The sequence below is a fragment of the Equus przewalskii genome, chromosome 6, assembly GCF_037783145.1.
Source record: "Equus przewalskii isolate Varuska chromosome 6, EquPr2, whole genome shotgun sequence".
Lineage (NCBI taxonomy): Eukaryota > Metazoa > Chordata > Mammalia > Perissodactyla > Equidae > Equus > Equus przewalskii.
Window position 1 is genome coordinate 67761204 of NC_091836.1, and position 16739 is coordinate 67777942.

The following is a 16739-nucleotide window of genomic DNA, read 5'->3' on the forward strand; positions in this document are numbered from 1 at the left end:
CGCTGACATCTGGCCTGGGAGTCTGGAGAGCTGGGTTCAGTTCCTGGCTCCAAAGCTGTGTGACTTGGGTCAGTTAATTAACCTCTCTGAGCCTCAGTTTCCTAGTCAGTAATTGAGAATAAAGACGCCTGGAAGGCTGTCTGTGACTCTTTACTCCGATTTGCCACATGAGAGGAAGGACTGGCAAAGAACAATGGAAACTAAATTGGGGGTCATCCAGGGTGCAATGAGGACAGCAAGGCTCAGAGACGTTTAGTGACTTGTCCAAAGTCACACAGGATGTGTACATCCTTGCCTTCCTGGGTCACCTGCTCCTACTTGGAACCCTTGGGTTTGGGGCTGAGGCGAAAACCTCGCAGGGAGCCTTGGGCCTGACTTGGTGCCTAAGGCGGTTTTCTCACCTCAGAAGGGTAGTCCTGAGGACACAGGAAAAGAGTGTCTCCTGTGCTCCCCGACAGATGTAGGGGGAATGGAAGCATTTCCAGCGAAGCACCAACACTGCGAAGCCTGAGCTGCCCACTGCAGGCTGGCCAGGAGCAGTCCCCGCTCCTGAAGATGCGCGAGCAGGAGCCAAGCAGCCTTGGACGGAGAGCTGGGCTTGGCGGCTTTCACTGATAAGCTGCCCTCCACATGGCTGCCAGGCCAGCCAGCCCTACTCAGCTCCAGCCTCCCTGCCCCTCCAGATCAAGCTCAGACCCCCGGACCTGGCCTTCAAGGACTCCGGACTCAGCCATCCTGTGTTCTCGTCTGCCTCCCATCTGGTCCGAGAGCTCCATGAGCTCTTTTCGTCACCAGCCATAAGGCCCACCAGGGAAGGGAGTCATGTTTACCGAGCAAGGAGCATGGGCCGCCCCGGGAGCCGGTGCTTTATGCAAGTCACGCTGTTGCGTTTGATCTTCACAACAAGCCGAGATGCAGGTGCTCTTACTAGTCTCACTTTGCAGATCAGCAAACTGAGGTCAGAAAGATCAAGCAAGCTGCCAAAAGTAACACAGCAACATGACCACTGAAGAAGTGAAGAGGTGAAGGAGGGGCGCTGAGCACGTGGGGTTCCCGGCTTTTAGCCCCCAGTCCCGAGAGGCCTCTGCAGAGGGGGACATGCTTGGTTGCCCATCTGTCTCCAACTCTTGGGGAGCCCCATCCGGGCACTGAGTGAGGTGGAACCCCATGAACTAACTAAGCAAAACCACAGCCATTGGAAGGGGTGTGGGAGGTGGGCTGCTCCCGCCCAGCCCCCAAGATCCCCCGCCCCGCCAGCGGCTTCTGCTCGGCTGCCCAGCGGCTCAGGGAGGGGTGGGGCAGCGCCCAGCTGGCCTGGGGCTGGGGGAGGGGGAGCAGGTGGGACAAAAGAGGCCCCCTGGGACCTGCCTGAGTCCAACTCAACCACGCTCTGCCCACCTGCAGGCTGCCACGAGCACTTCCTGGACATGTGGCCCCTTGGACAAGCATCTGGAAAAGGAAGCCCACAGGGTACACAGCAAAAATATCATCACTGGCTGCGGTAAATACAGTGAGGAATGACCTCATACCCACCGGGTGCAGGCCCCAGGCTGGGCCCCATATACTTAGTTCTGGCACCAACCCCAGCAGACAGGGAAACTGAGGTTCTGTCTGACCAGATGGAGCAGTAGGATCCAGAGAGGGCTTGGGATGACCAGCTGGGACCTCCATGAGCACAGGTCTGAGGGCTCCGGTGGCTAGGAGGGAAGGGGAGCTGTGGACACACTGCCCAGGTCCTGCCACCTTCCCCGCCCCCGCCCACCTTGCGGCTCAGGCCCCACCAGAGGGAAGCTGTCTCTGATCTCTTCTTCTGAGACGAGGTTAGCCCTGGGCCACCCCATCACAGCTTGTCCTCTCTGGGCTGTCCCCATCTGCCCAGGCTGTCCCCAGAGTGAGCGAGATGGGAGGGAGGAATGGCAGCAGCCATCTAGGACGCAGGGAGCCCAGCTGCTAAGCACAGCTTTAGTCTGCGATCTCTTTCCATCTGTAACGTGGGGTACCCTGTGCCCCTCTCAGGGCCACTGACCATCAGGGAGGAGAAACACAGAGGAAGAAGAATTCTTCTCCACCCCTGGAACCAGGGCCCAGAGGACAGTGGGACCCTCCTCCCCCAGGCACCCTCATCCCTGGGTCCACACCAGCCAGGCAGCGTCCCTGTGATTGGCTAGGGCCGAGGCCCCTAGAAGAGGGAGTGGCTTTGGGAAGGTGTGCCTCACCCTCTGATGTAAAAGACACTGACACCACAGCACCACTTTTGCACAGCACTTGAAAACCATGCCAGCGAGACGGTGATCGGAAAAGAGTGCGTGGAATGGCCTGGACTTAGCCGTGTGGACAAATTGGGCTCAAATCTCCGCCTCTTATAGGCTGTGTCACTTTGGAAATGTCACTTAACCTTTCTGAGACTCAGTTTCCCCAAATATAAATGGGGACCTTCCTGGTCCCAGACAACTGTTTTTTAATTATATTCACTATACTCATCCCTAGCCTCAGTTTCTCCGTCTGAAAACTGGGGACTTTGATGGTGCTGTTTCACAAGGCTGCTTAAAGATCAGGGAGATAGTGGAGGAGGACAGGTCTGGACAGCGGAGCACGATCCAGAGAGGGGAAGCGCCCTGCCTGGATTCGCCAGAAGGGATGGCTGCGGGGTGGGGAACCCCCTCCGTGGCCGCCCCAGGGCCAGTGAAGGGTCATTTCCTTCCGCGTTCAGCCCCCGCCGTCACCTCTCCTGTTGGCCCTCCCCAAGTGCAGCGGCGCCGGCAGCGGGGAAATCGGGGCCAGTCCGGATTTCCTCTGCGGACCTGCGGCTCCTGGAGCCACCCCCGCTCCGGACCCCGCGCGGCCATGAGTTGCACGTGCGGCGGCCCGCCGGCCTCGCTCGCCCAGCGCCTCCTTAGCGACCCCGCTCCCTCCCCGCCCTTTCATCCCGCCCCCTTCGGCCCGCCCCTTCTCAGCCGCGGCTCCAGCGTCAAGAAGATGCTTCCCCGCCTCGCGGGTTCCGGATAAACCGAGTCACGCGCGGGCGCGCTGGCGGCGCTAGGACCGCGCGGCCCGGCCGAGGGGGGCGTGGTGGGCGGGTGGGCGGGAGGGGTATTTAAATCGGGGCCGGCTGCCCCCTCGCGGGTCGCTCCCGTGGGGCAGCGGAGCGGCGGGCGCCTCCTCGCGCGGGACCCCGGGGCCGGCGCGGCTGGGACCGGGCGGGGCAGGGCTGCGCAAAATGTGCCGGGGCTGCCCGGGAGAGGAGCGGCGGCCGCGCTGAGCCAGGTAGGAGCCGCCCCCCGGGACGGCGGCCCGCGCCCCCAGAGCACGGCTCAGTCCATCGGGACGCCGGGACGCCGCCCCCACTGCATGCGCGGAGCCAGGGTGGACCCTCCCTCGGCCCCGGGGGTCTCCCGGGCTCCCGTCTCAGCAGACCTTTCCCACGATGGGCGAGGCCAGCGGTCCCATTTGACAGATGGGAAAAGAAGGGCAGAAAGGCCAGCACTTGCTGGGGACACACAGCTAGTCAAGGCCAGACCAGGATTGGAATCCAGGTCTCCTACCACCCTTTGACCCAGGCCCCGCGCGTGGGGCTTCCTGACCCACGGCGCCAGATAGCCTGCTCATCTGCGGGGTCTGGGCGGGGGGGACACCCACCTTTCTCCAAAGGGCTCCAGGCCTGCCTTCTTCATGGATGATAAGATGTGAGGGGACCCCCACCCCCACCCTGAGCTGTCTGAAATTCCGCCATCACAGCCACATTCCTTTGGGTTAAGGTCTAATTCCCCCGCGGGATGCACATGTCTCCAGAATGGGGCTTGCCCTGAGTGATTCACTGCTGGTGGGAACGGCCACAGCGGCTCTCCCAGGACCCTGCTCTACCAGCGATCCGGGCCGAGAGGAGCACCCCGGAGCCGGCCCCTGGGAGCCTGTCTACCTGGGGGTGTGTGTTGAGGGTGGGGAGACCCGTGGAGGGGATTAGAGAGGGAGAGGTTGGCCGGGGGTCTGGGAACATATGCTTTGGAGGCGCACAGACTGGATTCTGATCCCAACTCCACTATTTGCTACCGTGTGACTTTGGGTAAGTCACTTCTCTGAGCCTCGTTTGCCTCATGGGCAAAATGAGGACAGTTCTGTAGGGGCGGGCAGCTCAGCACCTGCTGGAGAAAACACAGCCTTTGTGTCGTGTAGACGTGGCCTAAATCCCCAAACACTTGGAAGCTGAGTAACTGTTGGGTTGGTCACTTCATCTTTCTGAGCCTCAGTTTTCTCATCTGTAAAATGGAAATTGTAGTGACTACTTCACTGGAAGAACAACAGTGAGAATTAAATGAGATGATTATAGGTCAAATGTGTGGAAGAGTGTCTAACATCCTTAAATAGTAGGCATGGGCTTATTATGATGGTAGGCCTTGCCCCCCACCCCCAATTCTCTCTCTCTCCCTCTCTCTCTCTCACACACACACACACACACACACACGCACACACACATGGATATTCTTTGGCATCTCACCTCCCAGTCAGAGTCCACGATGCCTCCTGCCTCCTCTGGCCTAGGCCATTTATCTGCAGGCCTGGGGCCTCCCTCCTCAGCTCACCTCGCCTGGGCTGCTCAGCCCTGCGTGTCATTGTCCCAGCTGGGAAAGACAGTACCTGCCGGGGGCAGCTTCACAGCCGTCCTCAGCTTGATCATCACAGTGGTTGGGGGCAGCCAGGGGCAGGACAGGAACCGGGCTGCTTGCCCTAAGATGGGACCCAGACGCACCAGACTTGGCGCAGAGAGCAGGGCTGCTGAGCATTAGAGTCTGCACGTGGGCCTGGGCCTCAGAGCCCTGTCCTCTCTCCCCTCGGTCTCGAGAGCCAGCAGCCCTCCAATGCTGCATACGGTGTCTTGGGCGCTGCTGAAGGGTGCCCACAACTGAGGGCCCCTTCCTGTTGGATGCCAGGGCAGAGTTCCCCGGGCTGCAGGGGCCGTCCCTGCTGGATGCGCAGATGCTCACCTTGGGGGTAGGGTGGCATGTGGCAGGCAGAGGAGGGGGACGTGAGAGCCCCTTTGGCGGCAGTTCCCTCAGGTTCAGAAGGGATCTGGTCCTTCCGTGGCCTCACCCCGCAATCACCACACAGCCCACTGCGGGCCGGCTTCCATCCCTGGCTTCGCTGTCCCTTCAGTGAGCACCACTTAGACCCCGGCTCTCACAGTAAGAAGTAGATGATAAAGGAGTGATCCATGTGAGGGAAACCATCACCCACATGGGGAAGTGGGGAAGAGCGTTCCGGTTGGCGGGAGCAGCACGGGCAGAGGCCCCGAGGCAGGAAGGCACGGCTGTGCTGGAGGAAGGTCGGGGAAGCTGGAACTGGGCTAGCGAAGGGCGAAGGGTGGACGGAGCAGAGCAGTGGGGTGGCGCTTAGGTCTTATTGGAGGTACTCCAGTGGACGTGGCCCTGGCAGCTCTGCGAGGGACAGCGGGAAGGGTCGAGCATTCAGAACCCCTGTTGAGGGAAGGAGTGGGGCAGCCTGGTGAAGGGAGAGTCAAGGTGAAGAGCTGCTCTCGCCGGTGTCACCATGTCCCCGAGACTCCTCGTGTCAGTTCTCAGCGCCTCCTCCTCCGGCCTGGCCTACACATGGTGGAGCCGGGTCCCAGAGGAGAGCGAGCCAGCTGTGCCCTAGAGGCACGTCCCCTAGGAGAGGGGTCAGGAGACAAACCACGGAACACTCAGTGCTGCGCGAGGGGGCTGTGGGAACCTGGAGGAGAGGCCATACACAGCCCAGATTTGGGGAACCAGAGAAGGCTTCTTGGAGGAGGTGCCTTAAGCTGAGCCCCAAAGGCTGAGGAGGTATTTTGCACAAGAGAGAGGAGGAAGTAAAGGTGTGGGGCAGTGAAAAGGTGCTCAGAGCCCTGGAGGAAATAGGAGGCTCCCAGAACCCAGAGTGGGGAGGGGACAATGAGAAACGAAGCTGGAGAGAAGAGCTGGCGGGCGGGCGGGGCGGCTCCCTGAGGGCCTCGGAGGCCCCGCTGAGGGGTTTCCACTCACTTCTGAGTACGCTGGCTTTCACAAGGAGGGGGATGTTCTGCTTTTTAAGCAGCAGAACAAAATTTCCTGTGAAAGCCCGACCTGTAATGTAGGTGAGAGGAGAGCAGCAGCGGGGGCGGGGGGCCCATGGCCCTGAGGGGACACCCTGGAAAAGACAGGGCTGTGGCTCTGGCCTGTTTGAGCAAGAAAGGACCTCAGAGCAGCCACCTTCATTGCAAACTCATCGCAAGGACGCTAGTGGGTTCCAGCAGGAAAGACCCAGCCCTCAGAGGCCCTATAAATACCTCTTCTTCTAAAGCATCCTTCACGTCACAATTCAGTGCTCATTGATCGAGCACCTGTGGGAGACCTTACAGTGTAGAGGTTAAGGGCACAGACCCAGGGGCCTGACTTCCTGGGCCTGCCACTTGTTAGCTGTGTGACCTTGGGCGTGTTGCTTAATCTCTCTGAGTCTCTCTTTCTGTGTCTGCAAAATGGGAATGGTAGTCATGGAACCATTGGCTTAGTTCAGTCAAGTCATTGAACTGTCATGAGGATTAAATGAGTTAATACATGGAAAGTGTCGAGAAGAGTCCCTGGTGCATAATAAGGCTCTGTAAGGGGCACTTTCATAGAATATATCTCATTTGATCTCTAACAAAACTTGGCGAGGTTGGCATTAACCTCAGAAGAGGAAAGTGAGGCTCAGAGAGGTGAAGTGACTTGTACAAGGTCACACAGCAGGTCAGTGGAGGAGACAGAGGGAGTGATCAGGTATGGGTGACTCTGAGTCCAGTGCTCTTGGAGGGTTTTACGTGTCCCTCCTTGTTAACGCTTTGTATGTAACTTCTGTGCATTTATTTGCATCCCCAGTGCCCAGCACAGAGCCAGACAGGAGGGGGCATTCAGTAAAGGTGTGAATGAATGAAATTGGTGGATTGATCTGTGTGTTCCTAGCACGTGGCCCAGGTCCTCAGTGAGGGAGCCCTTTGCAGCGCTGGGATCCGACCCTGCTGAGGACCTCTGTGCTCACCCTCAGTGCCACCCCGGCTGCTCATAGAGAGAAGGGCTGGCCCAGCAGGCCTGAGCGTCCCCGCACTGGCGGTGGCTTCAGTGAAAGTAGAGGGCCTGGCAGCCTGCTCCTGGGGAAGTCCACGGCCACAGTGCCGGGGCAGGGCAGGCCTCCTGGTGGGGCTTCCTGTCAAGGCTCCGGGCCCAGCCTTCAAACAATGGCAGGGACTCCAGAATCAGAAAATCAAAAGAAAAGGGCAAAATAAACGTCCTGGGGTGGGGGGTCGAGGAATTCCGTTTGGGGCCTGAGGAGCGAGGATGGGGGACCTGCTTGTGGCCTGGGTAGAAGTGGAGTCAGAGGCCCAGCCCCGCACCTCACCCCACCCCAGCCTTGCACTTGGCCCAGGCGGCCCTCAGGGTCGCTCTGCCTCCTGCTCACCCTCTCCAGGCCGTCTTCCACCCGATAGGGGCTTTTGAAACCCAAATCTGACCATGTCACCGCCGCTTAAAAACTCTTGCCCAGGGCAACGGCCCGGCTCCTCGGCCTGGCCGCGCAGGCCCTTCATGATGGGCTGCAGCCCCACTTCCCAGCCCCTTCACGAGGTGCCCCATTCTCGGCACCTCTGCCCCAGCTGCCGCTGTGGTCGGGGGGTCCCGAGGGTGGGTCAGACAGGCTGGCCATGGGAAGGAGCCTGTGGTCCTACTGTGTTCCGCTTTCCTCCTGCCCTCTGCAGAGCCATGAGCCACCAGATCCTGCTGCTCCTGGCCGTGCTGACCCTGAGCCTGGCTGCCTCCCAACACCGAGACCAGGTGTCCTGCAAGATGGTAAGAAGCCTGCCCAGGCAGGGGCACGCGCCTGCACCCCAGCCGCCCAGCCTAGGGTGTACCACCGCTCCCGCCCCAGCCGCCAGAGTTAGAAGAGGCAGGAGAGGAAGAGAATGCACTCAGTTCTGCCAAGCCTTGCATTTAATGAGCACCCGCTAGGATGTTTAAATACCTTATTTACTGTGAATTCTGCCAGCTGAGTACCATGATTCCCACTTTAGATAGCTGGAAGCTGAGGTTTGGAGAGGTTAAGTAACTGACCCAAGGTCATCCAACCAGGACCAGCAGGGCCAATATTGGAGCCTGTTCCCCCAAGCTGCCCCCACAGGGCCGAGGGCCCAGCTGAGTGATGCAGAATATGTATATGTGTGGGGAATTTGGGGTGGGCCAGCTGGGAGGGCCTCTTCTGTACTGGGTCCTTCCTGGGGACAAATCCTCTTCCCTATCTGGGCTCCTTGACATGGGCCTGTCTGCCATATCCCTGCTCAGATGCCTGTCTCTCATTACTGCCCAGGTCAAATGCTGCCTCCTCCAGGAAGCCTCCCCTGACTGCTCCCAGCCTGACCTGGTTGTGTTTGCTCCCTTTTCTGGGTTCCCACAGCCCTAAGCTCCCTCTGTCTCAAACACATGGGGTGGTTGGTAGATAGGTCTAAGCCTGTGTCACCTGCCAGACCAAGAACTGCTTGAGGCCAGGGGACCAGGTCTGACTCACTTTGTTCCTTTTTCCTGCCCTGAACCGGGGGACTGGCCCTGAAGTTACTATGACCCCATGGGGTATAGGGAAAAGGGACCTTCTAGGTCCACGTATAAGGTGGGCAGTCACTGAGGTCAAGGCTGGAGCTTGGGCTGGGGAAGGGACAGGCCCTCTGGCAGCCCCATTTGGGGCTGGGACTGGAAGCTTCTGACCCAGGATGGGCAGCTGCTTCTGGAAGCTGGATGTGCTGGCAGCCAGGGCCGGGCCTTTCCTGGGGTTTGCAGGGTCTTGCTGTTGCCACCTTGCTTCTTGCTCCTCGGAGCCCTTCCGAGATTTCCAGAACCCAGAATAACGGGCAGAGAAGGCCTCAGATGTCACCATATGCAGCCCCCCATTGTACCTGGGGACGCAGGCTCAGAGAAGAGAAGGGCCTGGGCCGGCCAACAGGCGGGGGAAACCAGATGGGCTCTGGATTTGGGGAGGACGAGCTAATGGGTGGGAGAGCACTTTCCGAACTACTGTGGAAGGAGTTATGATGATTTCAAAACAGTAGAAAGAAGTTGCCACGTGCTGAGGGCCTGCGAGCTGCCTGCACCCTGCTAAGGGCTTTCTCTCATTTTGTCCTGCCTAGAATTCCTCTTTTCAGCTGAGGAACCTGGGGCTGAGAGAAGGGATGCGACCCACCAGGGCCCTACAGATAGGAGGTAACAGAGCCAGGATTTGAACCCAGCTCCCTGAGTTGGTGCTGTCCACTGCCGGGTCACTCTTCCTGCTCTGGGTCCCTTCTATGTGCAGGTGGCAAAATGGGGTGGGTGGCAAGTCGTCTTCCCTCCTAAAGAAAAAAAATGAAAAAATAGCTGGGCAGTGGCATCTCGGCATCCCAGAGACAGTGGGTAGGGGGGCGTCAGAAGAAGCTCTGAACTTGGCTAAGGGCTGGTTCCCCCAAAACCCCTCCCCACACACGTCAGTCATGCTGGGGACTGGGAGCTCAGGGAGCCATGGGCGGCCTAGAAACGGAGTGCCACGGGCTGCACTGGCCTTCCAGCTCCTTCTGGCCTGGACTGGAGAGCTGGGCAGCCCAGTGCAGCCCTGCCTGCCAGCAGCCCCTGGGCCTCTGTGACGGCGAACCTGGGCGCCTGAGCGGAAAGCCTGTCTTAGGCTCTGGGCTTGGCCAGCTTTGTGTCCCGGCTCCACTCTCAGGGACTGCTGCCCTAGGGAGCCTTTGAGTATCCAGAGATGAGACGAGGTGTGGGCTTGCACGTGGGGTAATGTGCCCCCGCCCCCTGCAAACACTCAGTAACTGCCCAAGGGATCAGCCTGGTGCTCGCCCGGCCGAGGGCCTCGTGGTCAGAACTCAGCTGACACCAGAAGGAAGAGGAACCCACAGTGGTGGTTTTGAGCCTCTGACCCCCTGATTTAGGGCAGCCCACCCCCTGAGCCTCAGTTTCCTTAGGGGTACAGTGAGGTGAGTAATGCGGAGGAGGATTACATGAGGGAGGGGCCTGCGCCCTCACATGAGCCTGGCGCAGAGCTGGCGCTCCCACTCGTGGCGGTCAGTGTGTTCGTGTTCCTTTTGCGGCTTCTGCTTTAATCCGGATGGTCTCTGAGCTGAGGATGGGGATGAGGAGGCTCTGCTCGTGGCCCCAGCTGGCAGAGAGGCCGTGAGGGAGGAGGGGCGAGGAGCCGGGCAGGACTGCCGGGGCGGCCCGGGTAGGTTTCCAGTTCACCTGGGCGCCCGACTGCCGGGGTGTCCTCGAGGAGGGCCAGTCGCTGTGCTGCTCAGAGCAGGAGTCAGGCACAGGCGGGTGGAGGGCGGCTCGTGCCTCCCCCCTCCTCACCTGGAGGAAGCCGAGAGCTGGGCCAGGCAGGGAACACCCGGGCTGGTATTCCTGCCCTCCCAGCTCTGCCACGGACTCATTGTGACCTCGCAAGGTCACTGCCACCTTCAGGCTCGGTCTCCCCATCTGGGAAATGGGAGGTCGGACTCTTTTGGCTCTAACGGTCTTTGACTTTGATATAAAGATCATCATCCGTTTCCTTTCCTTTCAGAAAGGTGATTGAGTCCGTCCCTCAGACATTCACTAAGCCGATGATGTCTGTGACTCTTTCGTTCATTAAAAAAGGTTTCCTGAGCACCTTCTGTGGGCCAGGTCCAAGGCAGCCACACCAATCACACCAGTCCCTCTTTGCTCTGAGCTCACTGTCTAGCAGGTCCCCACATAGAAGGTCACATTTCAGGGGGCCAAAGCTCTGAGAGAGGAGGCACAGGAGCTGTGAGAGCCCAGAGGAGGCCCCGACGTGCCTGGCAGTCAGGGAAGTCTCCCTGGTGGAGGAGGCCCTGGAGCTCAGCACACAGAGTTCACCATGCAGATCTAGTTGGGAAGGGTATAACCAGCACAGGGAGCAGCAAGGAGGAGGCCCAGAGGTAGGTGTGGGAGGGCACAATGGGCAGCGGTCAGGTGTGGTCACTGCACATGGGCTGGGCTTGAGTGGGTTGGAAGGAGAGGAAACAGGTCAGCAGGGACCACAAATAGCCTTGAACGATGCTGAGGGTCCTAGCCTTTGCTCTGGAGGGATCTAAGCAGAGGGCAGCACCGTCAGAGTAGAGTTTTTGAGCAGCTGCCAGGCATCTGGCTGGTGGATGGGTCAGAAGGGGTCAATGGAGACAGAGGCCAGGGCAGGAGTGGGCCTGAGCTGGGTGGTTGTGGAATTCAGACCCTTTGCTGGGAAAGGCTGGGGTTCCTGGAAAAGATGGGAGGGATACTGCATTTGCATAGAAAGAATTCTGGCTCCAGAAGGCACATGTGGTGGAAGGACAAAAGTGGGGCCTTTGGTTATTTAAAGACCTGGGTTCAAACCCCAGCTCTGCTCCTTCCCGGCTGGGTGATCCTGGAGCCTCCCTTACCCTCTCTGAGCTCAGGTTTCTTAAATCGGGGTGATCATATTTGATGGGCAGTCTATTGTGAAGATCCGATGAGACCATGGGTCTGAAAATGCTAAATAAAAATATAAAATGTGGAGTGGGTGCTAGAGAAGTATGAGTTTCTAGATGAGAAACCAGAGTGGTAATGTGACCTGATGGGTCTCACGCAGCAAAATCATAGTCATGTCATCAAAGATGTGGGTTGGGCCCCCGGCGGTCTTTTCCCCTGCCCCCTACCCCACCACTGGGGCTGATGTGGACCCGGCCATGGGAAGCGAAGCCTCTGACAGGGGTGGGGGTGGGGAGCAGCAGCAGAAAGGAGGTCAAACCTGGGGAGGGTGAGGGAGGAAGGTAGGCTCAGGGACCGGGCCTCTGCCCCACGGGATGAAGGCTTGAATGAGATCTGGGGGGAGTCAAGATAAAAACTGATGACAGGAGTGCAAACTGCATTTTTCCCTTTTGGAAACATGCTAACCCCAGCTGGGTAGCTTTCACTCTCTGGGCCCATAGAGGGAACCCAGGATGTGGGACCCGGAGGCCTGGGTCCCGGCTTGGCCCTGCTGCTCACTGGCTTTGGATCACCCTAGATGATATGTGGCTCAGTTTCCTGTAAAATGGGATAATAATCAGTACAGGGTTTTTTGTTGTTTTAGTTTTTTTTAAAGATTTTATTTTTCCTTCTTCTCCCCAAAGTGCCCCGATACACAGTTGTATATTTTTAGTTGTGGGCCCCTCTAGTTATGGCATGTGGGACGCCACCTCAGCATGGCCTGATGAGCAGTGCCATGTCCACGCCCAGGATCCGAAACCCTGGGCTGCCAAAGTGGAGAGCACAAACTTAACCACTCGGCCGCGGGGCCGGCCCCAGGACATGGTTTTTTGTTAGTTCATTTGTCCTTCTATCTGTCTGTCATCTCTCTGCCTGTCTACCCATCAAACCTTCCTTGATTCCCTCCCTGATGCCAGCACTGTCTGTGGTGCCAGAGACAGGGGGCCGGATGGGGTCATCCAGACATGGGGTGCTTAGGCTGGGATGGAGGAACGGCCAGCATCCTGGGAGGCCAGCGGAGAAGCCTAGCCAAGCCTGATGGGGCCTCAGGTCATCCTTCCTAGAGGAGCATGTCTGGTTCCACCTCCTGCTGCACCCACTAATGCCCACTGCTCTTCCTGCCCTCCCCCTCCCCAGGTGGACAAGGAGGTCTTGTGCCAGGGCCTTAGTCTGCTCCAGGTCCCCTCGGGGCTCCCGCGGGACATCGAGGCCCTCAACCTATCTGGAAACCAGCTGCGGAGCATCCTGGCGTCACCCCTGGGCTTTTACACCGCCATTCGTCACCTGGACCTGAGCACCAATGAGATCAGCTTCCTCCAGCCAGGGGTCTTCCAGGCCCTCCCCCACCTGGAGCACATCAACCTGGCCCACAACCGCCTGGCGGTGGGCACCGCGCTGAGCACTGGTGGTCTGGGCCCCCTGCCGCACGTGTTGTCCCTGGACTTGTCCGGGAACAGCCTGTACAGCGGCCTGGTGGAGCGGCTGCTGGGGGAGGCGCCCGCCCTGCGCTCCCTCTCGCTGGCGGAGAACAGCCTGACACGCCTCGCCCGCCACACCTTCGGGGGCACGCCAGCACTGGAGCGGCTCGACCTGCACAGCAACGTGCTCATGGACATCGAGGACGGCGCTTTCGACGCCCTGCCCCGCCTGGCCCACCTCAATCTCTCCAGGAACTCCCTCACCTGCATCTCCGACTTCAGCCTCCAGCAGCTGCGGGTGCTGGACCTCAGCTGCAACAGCATCGAGGCCTTTCAGACGGCTCCGGAGCCCCGGGCCGAGTACCAGCTCACCTGGCTCGACCTGCGGGAGAACAAGCTGCTCCACTTCCCTGACCTGGCCGCGCTCCCAAGACTCACCTTCCTGAACGTGTCCAACAACCTCATCCGGCTCCCCGCGGGGCCGCCCCCGGGCGGCGAGGGCCTCCACGCGCCTTCCGAGGGTTGGTCAGCTCTGCCCCTCTTGAACCCCAGCCGGAATGCCAGCGCCCACCCACTCTCCCAGCTCTTGAATCTGGATTTGAGCTACAATGAGATCGAGCTCATTCCCCAGGGCTTTCTTGAGCACCTCACCTCCCTGCGCTTCCTGAACCTCAGCCGAAACTGCTTGCGGGCCTTTGAGGCCCAGCGGGCGGGCTCCCTGCCCTGCCTCGTGCTCCTGGACGTCAGCCACAATGCGCTGGAGATGCTGGAGCTGGGTGCCAGAGCCCTGGGGTCCCTGCGGACGCTGCTCCTACAGGACAATGCCCTGCGGGACCTGCCCCCATATACCTTTGCCGGCCTGGTCAGCCTGCAGAGGCTCAACCTGCAGGGGAACCGAGTCAGCCCCTGTGGGGGCCCCGGGGAGCCTGGACCCCCAGGCTGTGTGGCCTTCTCTGGCATCTCCTCCCTCCGCATCCTGAACCTGGTGGACAATGAGATGGAGATGCTGAGGGCAGGTGCCTTCCTCCACACACCACTCACCGAGCTGGACCTCTCTGCCAACCCTGGGCTGGATGTGGCCATAGGGGCCTTGGCAGGCCTGGAGGCCTCCTTGGAGGTCCTGGCCCTGCAGGGCAATGGGCTGGCCGTCCTGCAGGTGGATCTGCCCTGCTTCAGCTGCCTGAAGCGGCTCAATCTCGCCGAGAACCGCCTGAGCCGCCTGCCAGCCTGGACGCAGGCTGTGTCGCTGGAGGTGCTGGACCTGAGGAATAACAGCTTCAGCCTCCTGCCGGGCAGCGCCATGGGCGGCCTGGAGACCAGCCTTCGGCGCCTCTACCTGCAGGGGAATCCGCTCAGCTGCTGTGGCAATGGCTGGCTGGCCTCCCAGCTGCACCAGGGCCGTGTGGACGTGGACGCCACCCAGGACCTGATCTGCCGCTTCGGCTCCCAGGAGGAGGTGTCCCTGAGCCACGTACGTCCTGAGGACTGTGAGAAGGGGGGACTCAAGACCGTCAACCTCATAATCATCCTCACCTTCACGCTGGTCGCTGCCATCCTCCTCACCACCCTGGCCACCTGTTGCTGCGTCCGCCGGCAGAAGTTCAACCAACAGTTCAAAGCCTAGAGGAAGCGGGGGCTGCAGAACAGCTCAGCCCAGAGACCCTTCCGGGTCAGTGGGGGGAGCCCAAGAAGGGTGGGGACTGACCCAAGGTCACCCAGTGAGCCAGGGTCCGAGAACCCTGGTGTCTGAATCCCAGCCCTGGGCTCCTTTCCCTTGTCCGGCGGCGTTGGTAAGTGACTCACTTTCCAGGCCACACGTGTGGCCCAGCTGTGGAGGCCGGAACTTGAGCAGTTCCAGGACTGTCAGAGAATAAAGCTGACCCATCAGATCAACAGACATTCACCAGCATCTCTTGTGTGCCACACCCTGCTCTGGGCTCCCAGGGACGCTGGTGAACGAGACGCATCTCTGTCCTCAGGCATCTCCCGGTCTGGGAGGGGAGGTGGTCGCAGAGCCATGCAGTGACCACACGGTGTGGGAGCCCTGCAGCCCCGCTGGCTGCGTGTGGACGGTCCTGCCCCCGGCCAGGCCAGGGTAACCAAGGGGCGAGACCAAGAGCCTTGGTCTGAGACGTTTCCAAGCAGACTGTTTGTCACATCTTCTGATAATGACTTTCAGCTTCTCTGGAACATGAAGAGCTTGTGACCGGAAGAGAGCTGGAGCCACATGAGTCCGTCTTGGACCCAGCGCTGTTTGGCGGGCCGCGGCGGCTCCAGCAGGGCCTGGGGAAACGCTGTCGTGCTGGGCTCCGGCCCAGGCCTGACCATTCCGTTTCCTGCTCTGGGGCTCCTTCCCTGGCTGGCACTCCCGTGCGGCACACACTGGCCCGAATACTGCCCAAGTCCCCGACGCCCTGCCCGGGGCCCCTGCTCCATCCCAGCCCCACCCTGGCCGCTGAGCTAGGAGTTAGAATCTTTGGGATCTGGTTCTGTTTTGCCCCAGGCTTGGCAGCTGTAGCAAACCCAAGCCTGCGTCTGCCTCTTTATGACAAGGCTCTGAGGTTGGTATTTTATCCCGTTTTATAAAGGAGGCTTGAAGTCTCCCTCCAGGGTCCTGCAGCTAAGAAACGCCATAAGTGAGATTCAGACTCATCTCCTCCTGCCTCCACGGCCTGAGCTCTGTCACTGTGGCAGCTGCAGGCTCTTAGGTGGACCGGAAGTGGTCCCACATGGCCAGAACAGGGCCTGGGAGCATCCTGTGTTGCACATACCCACCCACTCCTCTCCCTCCTCTCTCCCAGGCAGGCAGAGAGAAGACAGGCAGCCACGGGCCCTCTGCTCCTTCTCTGCCTCAGTTTCCCTTGTTCCCTCCTTTGCAGACTGCTGTGGGCCCCCTTTTTTCTCTTCTTGCTCTTGCATTCCCTCATCCCCTCTCCCTTCATAGAGCGTGACCTGGAGTTTGAGACCACTGGGTCCAACCTCCCCATTGCACAGACAGGGAAACTGAGGCTGAGGAAGAGAATGGGAGTTGCTCAGAGCTGCACAAGTCAGTGGCAGAGCCTGTGAAAAAAGTGGCTTCAGACCTCATTGAGGGGCATGTGGTGGCACTGGGGGTTGGACCTGAGTGGTTTCCTTCTCTCAGCTCTCACATCCCAAGAGAACACTGACTCCACATTCTCTTCCTGGTCCTCATCGTGCAGACATTTTTTTTTTCCCAAGAAAAATGGGTAGAAAAACCCATCCAGGTATCACCCTCTATCGGTCATTCCCGTGGAATCATGGGCTGTCCGGGAAGAAGGGAAGCCCTGGGATCAGGCCGGACCCTGTGTGACTGTCTGCCCCTCTTGCCTGGGCTGGGCCCGCGGTCTGGCTCACGACAGTGCTCATAAAGGAGATGATGAAAATGCCCCTCTCTCTGCCCCATTTTACAGATGAGAAAACTGAGGCCCAGAGGGGGTTGAGGACTCAGGGAGTCAATGGCCGAGCCGGGGCTGGAACCTGGTGTCCTGGCCCAGCCCAGGGCCCAGGCGGCGTCGGGGGCAGCCGGGGGCGTCGGGTCCCGGGTCCCGCTGGGGTCACGCCCACAGGTGCTCACCACACACGGATGCTTTTCCTCGGGCCTGGAGGGCCAGGTGCAGGCCCCTTCCCGCCTGATCTTTGCAAACACTACACAATGCTGCTGTCACCTCCCAGGAGCCAGGCCACAGCCCGGCCTCGGCACCAGCCTTTTGTATAACCCACGTGAATGTATTAAAAAATGATTTTGGAGAAACAGCTCACCTGCCAGCCTGCTCCTTGCTTCATTGCACCGGCGTGAACCCTGCCGTCC

At 59.8% G+C, this 16739-nt stretch overlaps 1 protein-coding gene across 1 annotated transcript; it reads left to right on the top strand.

Annotated features, from left to right (window-relative positions):
• Window positions 1-3106: 3106 nt before the first annotated feature.
• On the top strand, window positions 3107-16689 carry LRRC32 (leucine rich repeat containing 32). The gene is made up of 3 exons (XM_070624022.1): window positions 3107-3264; window positions 7736-7826; window positions 12630-16689. Exons 2-3 carry the CDS (start codon window positions 7740-7742, stop codon window positions 14532-14534), a joined length of 1992 nt encoding a protein of 663 aa, XP_070480123.1. The 5' UTR covers window positions 3107-3264; window positions 7736-7739; the 3' UTR covers window positions 14535-16689.
• The last annotated feature ends 50 nt before the right edge of the window (window positions 16690-16739 follow it).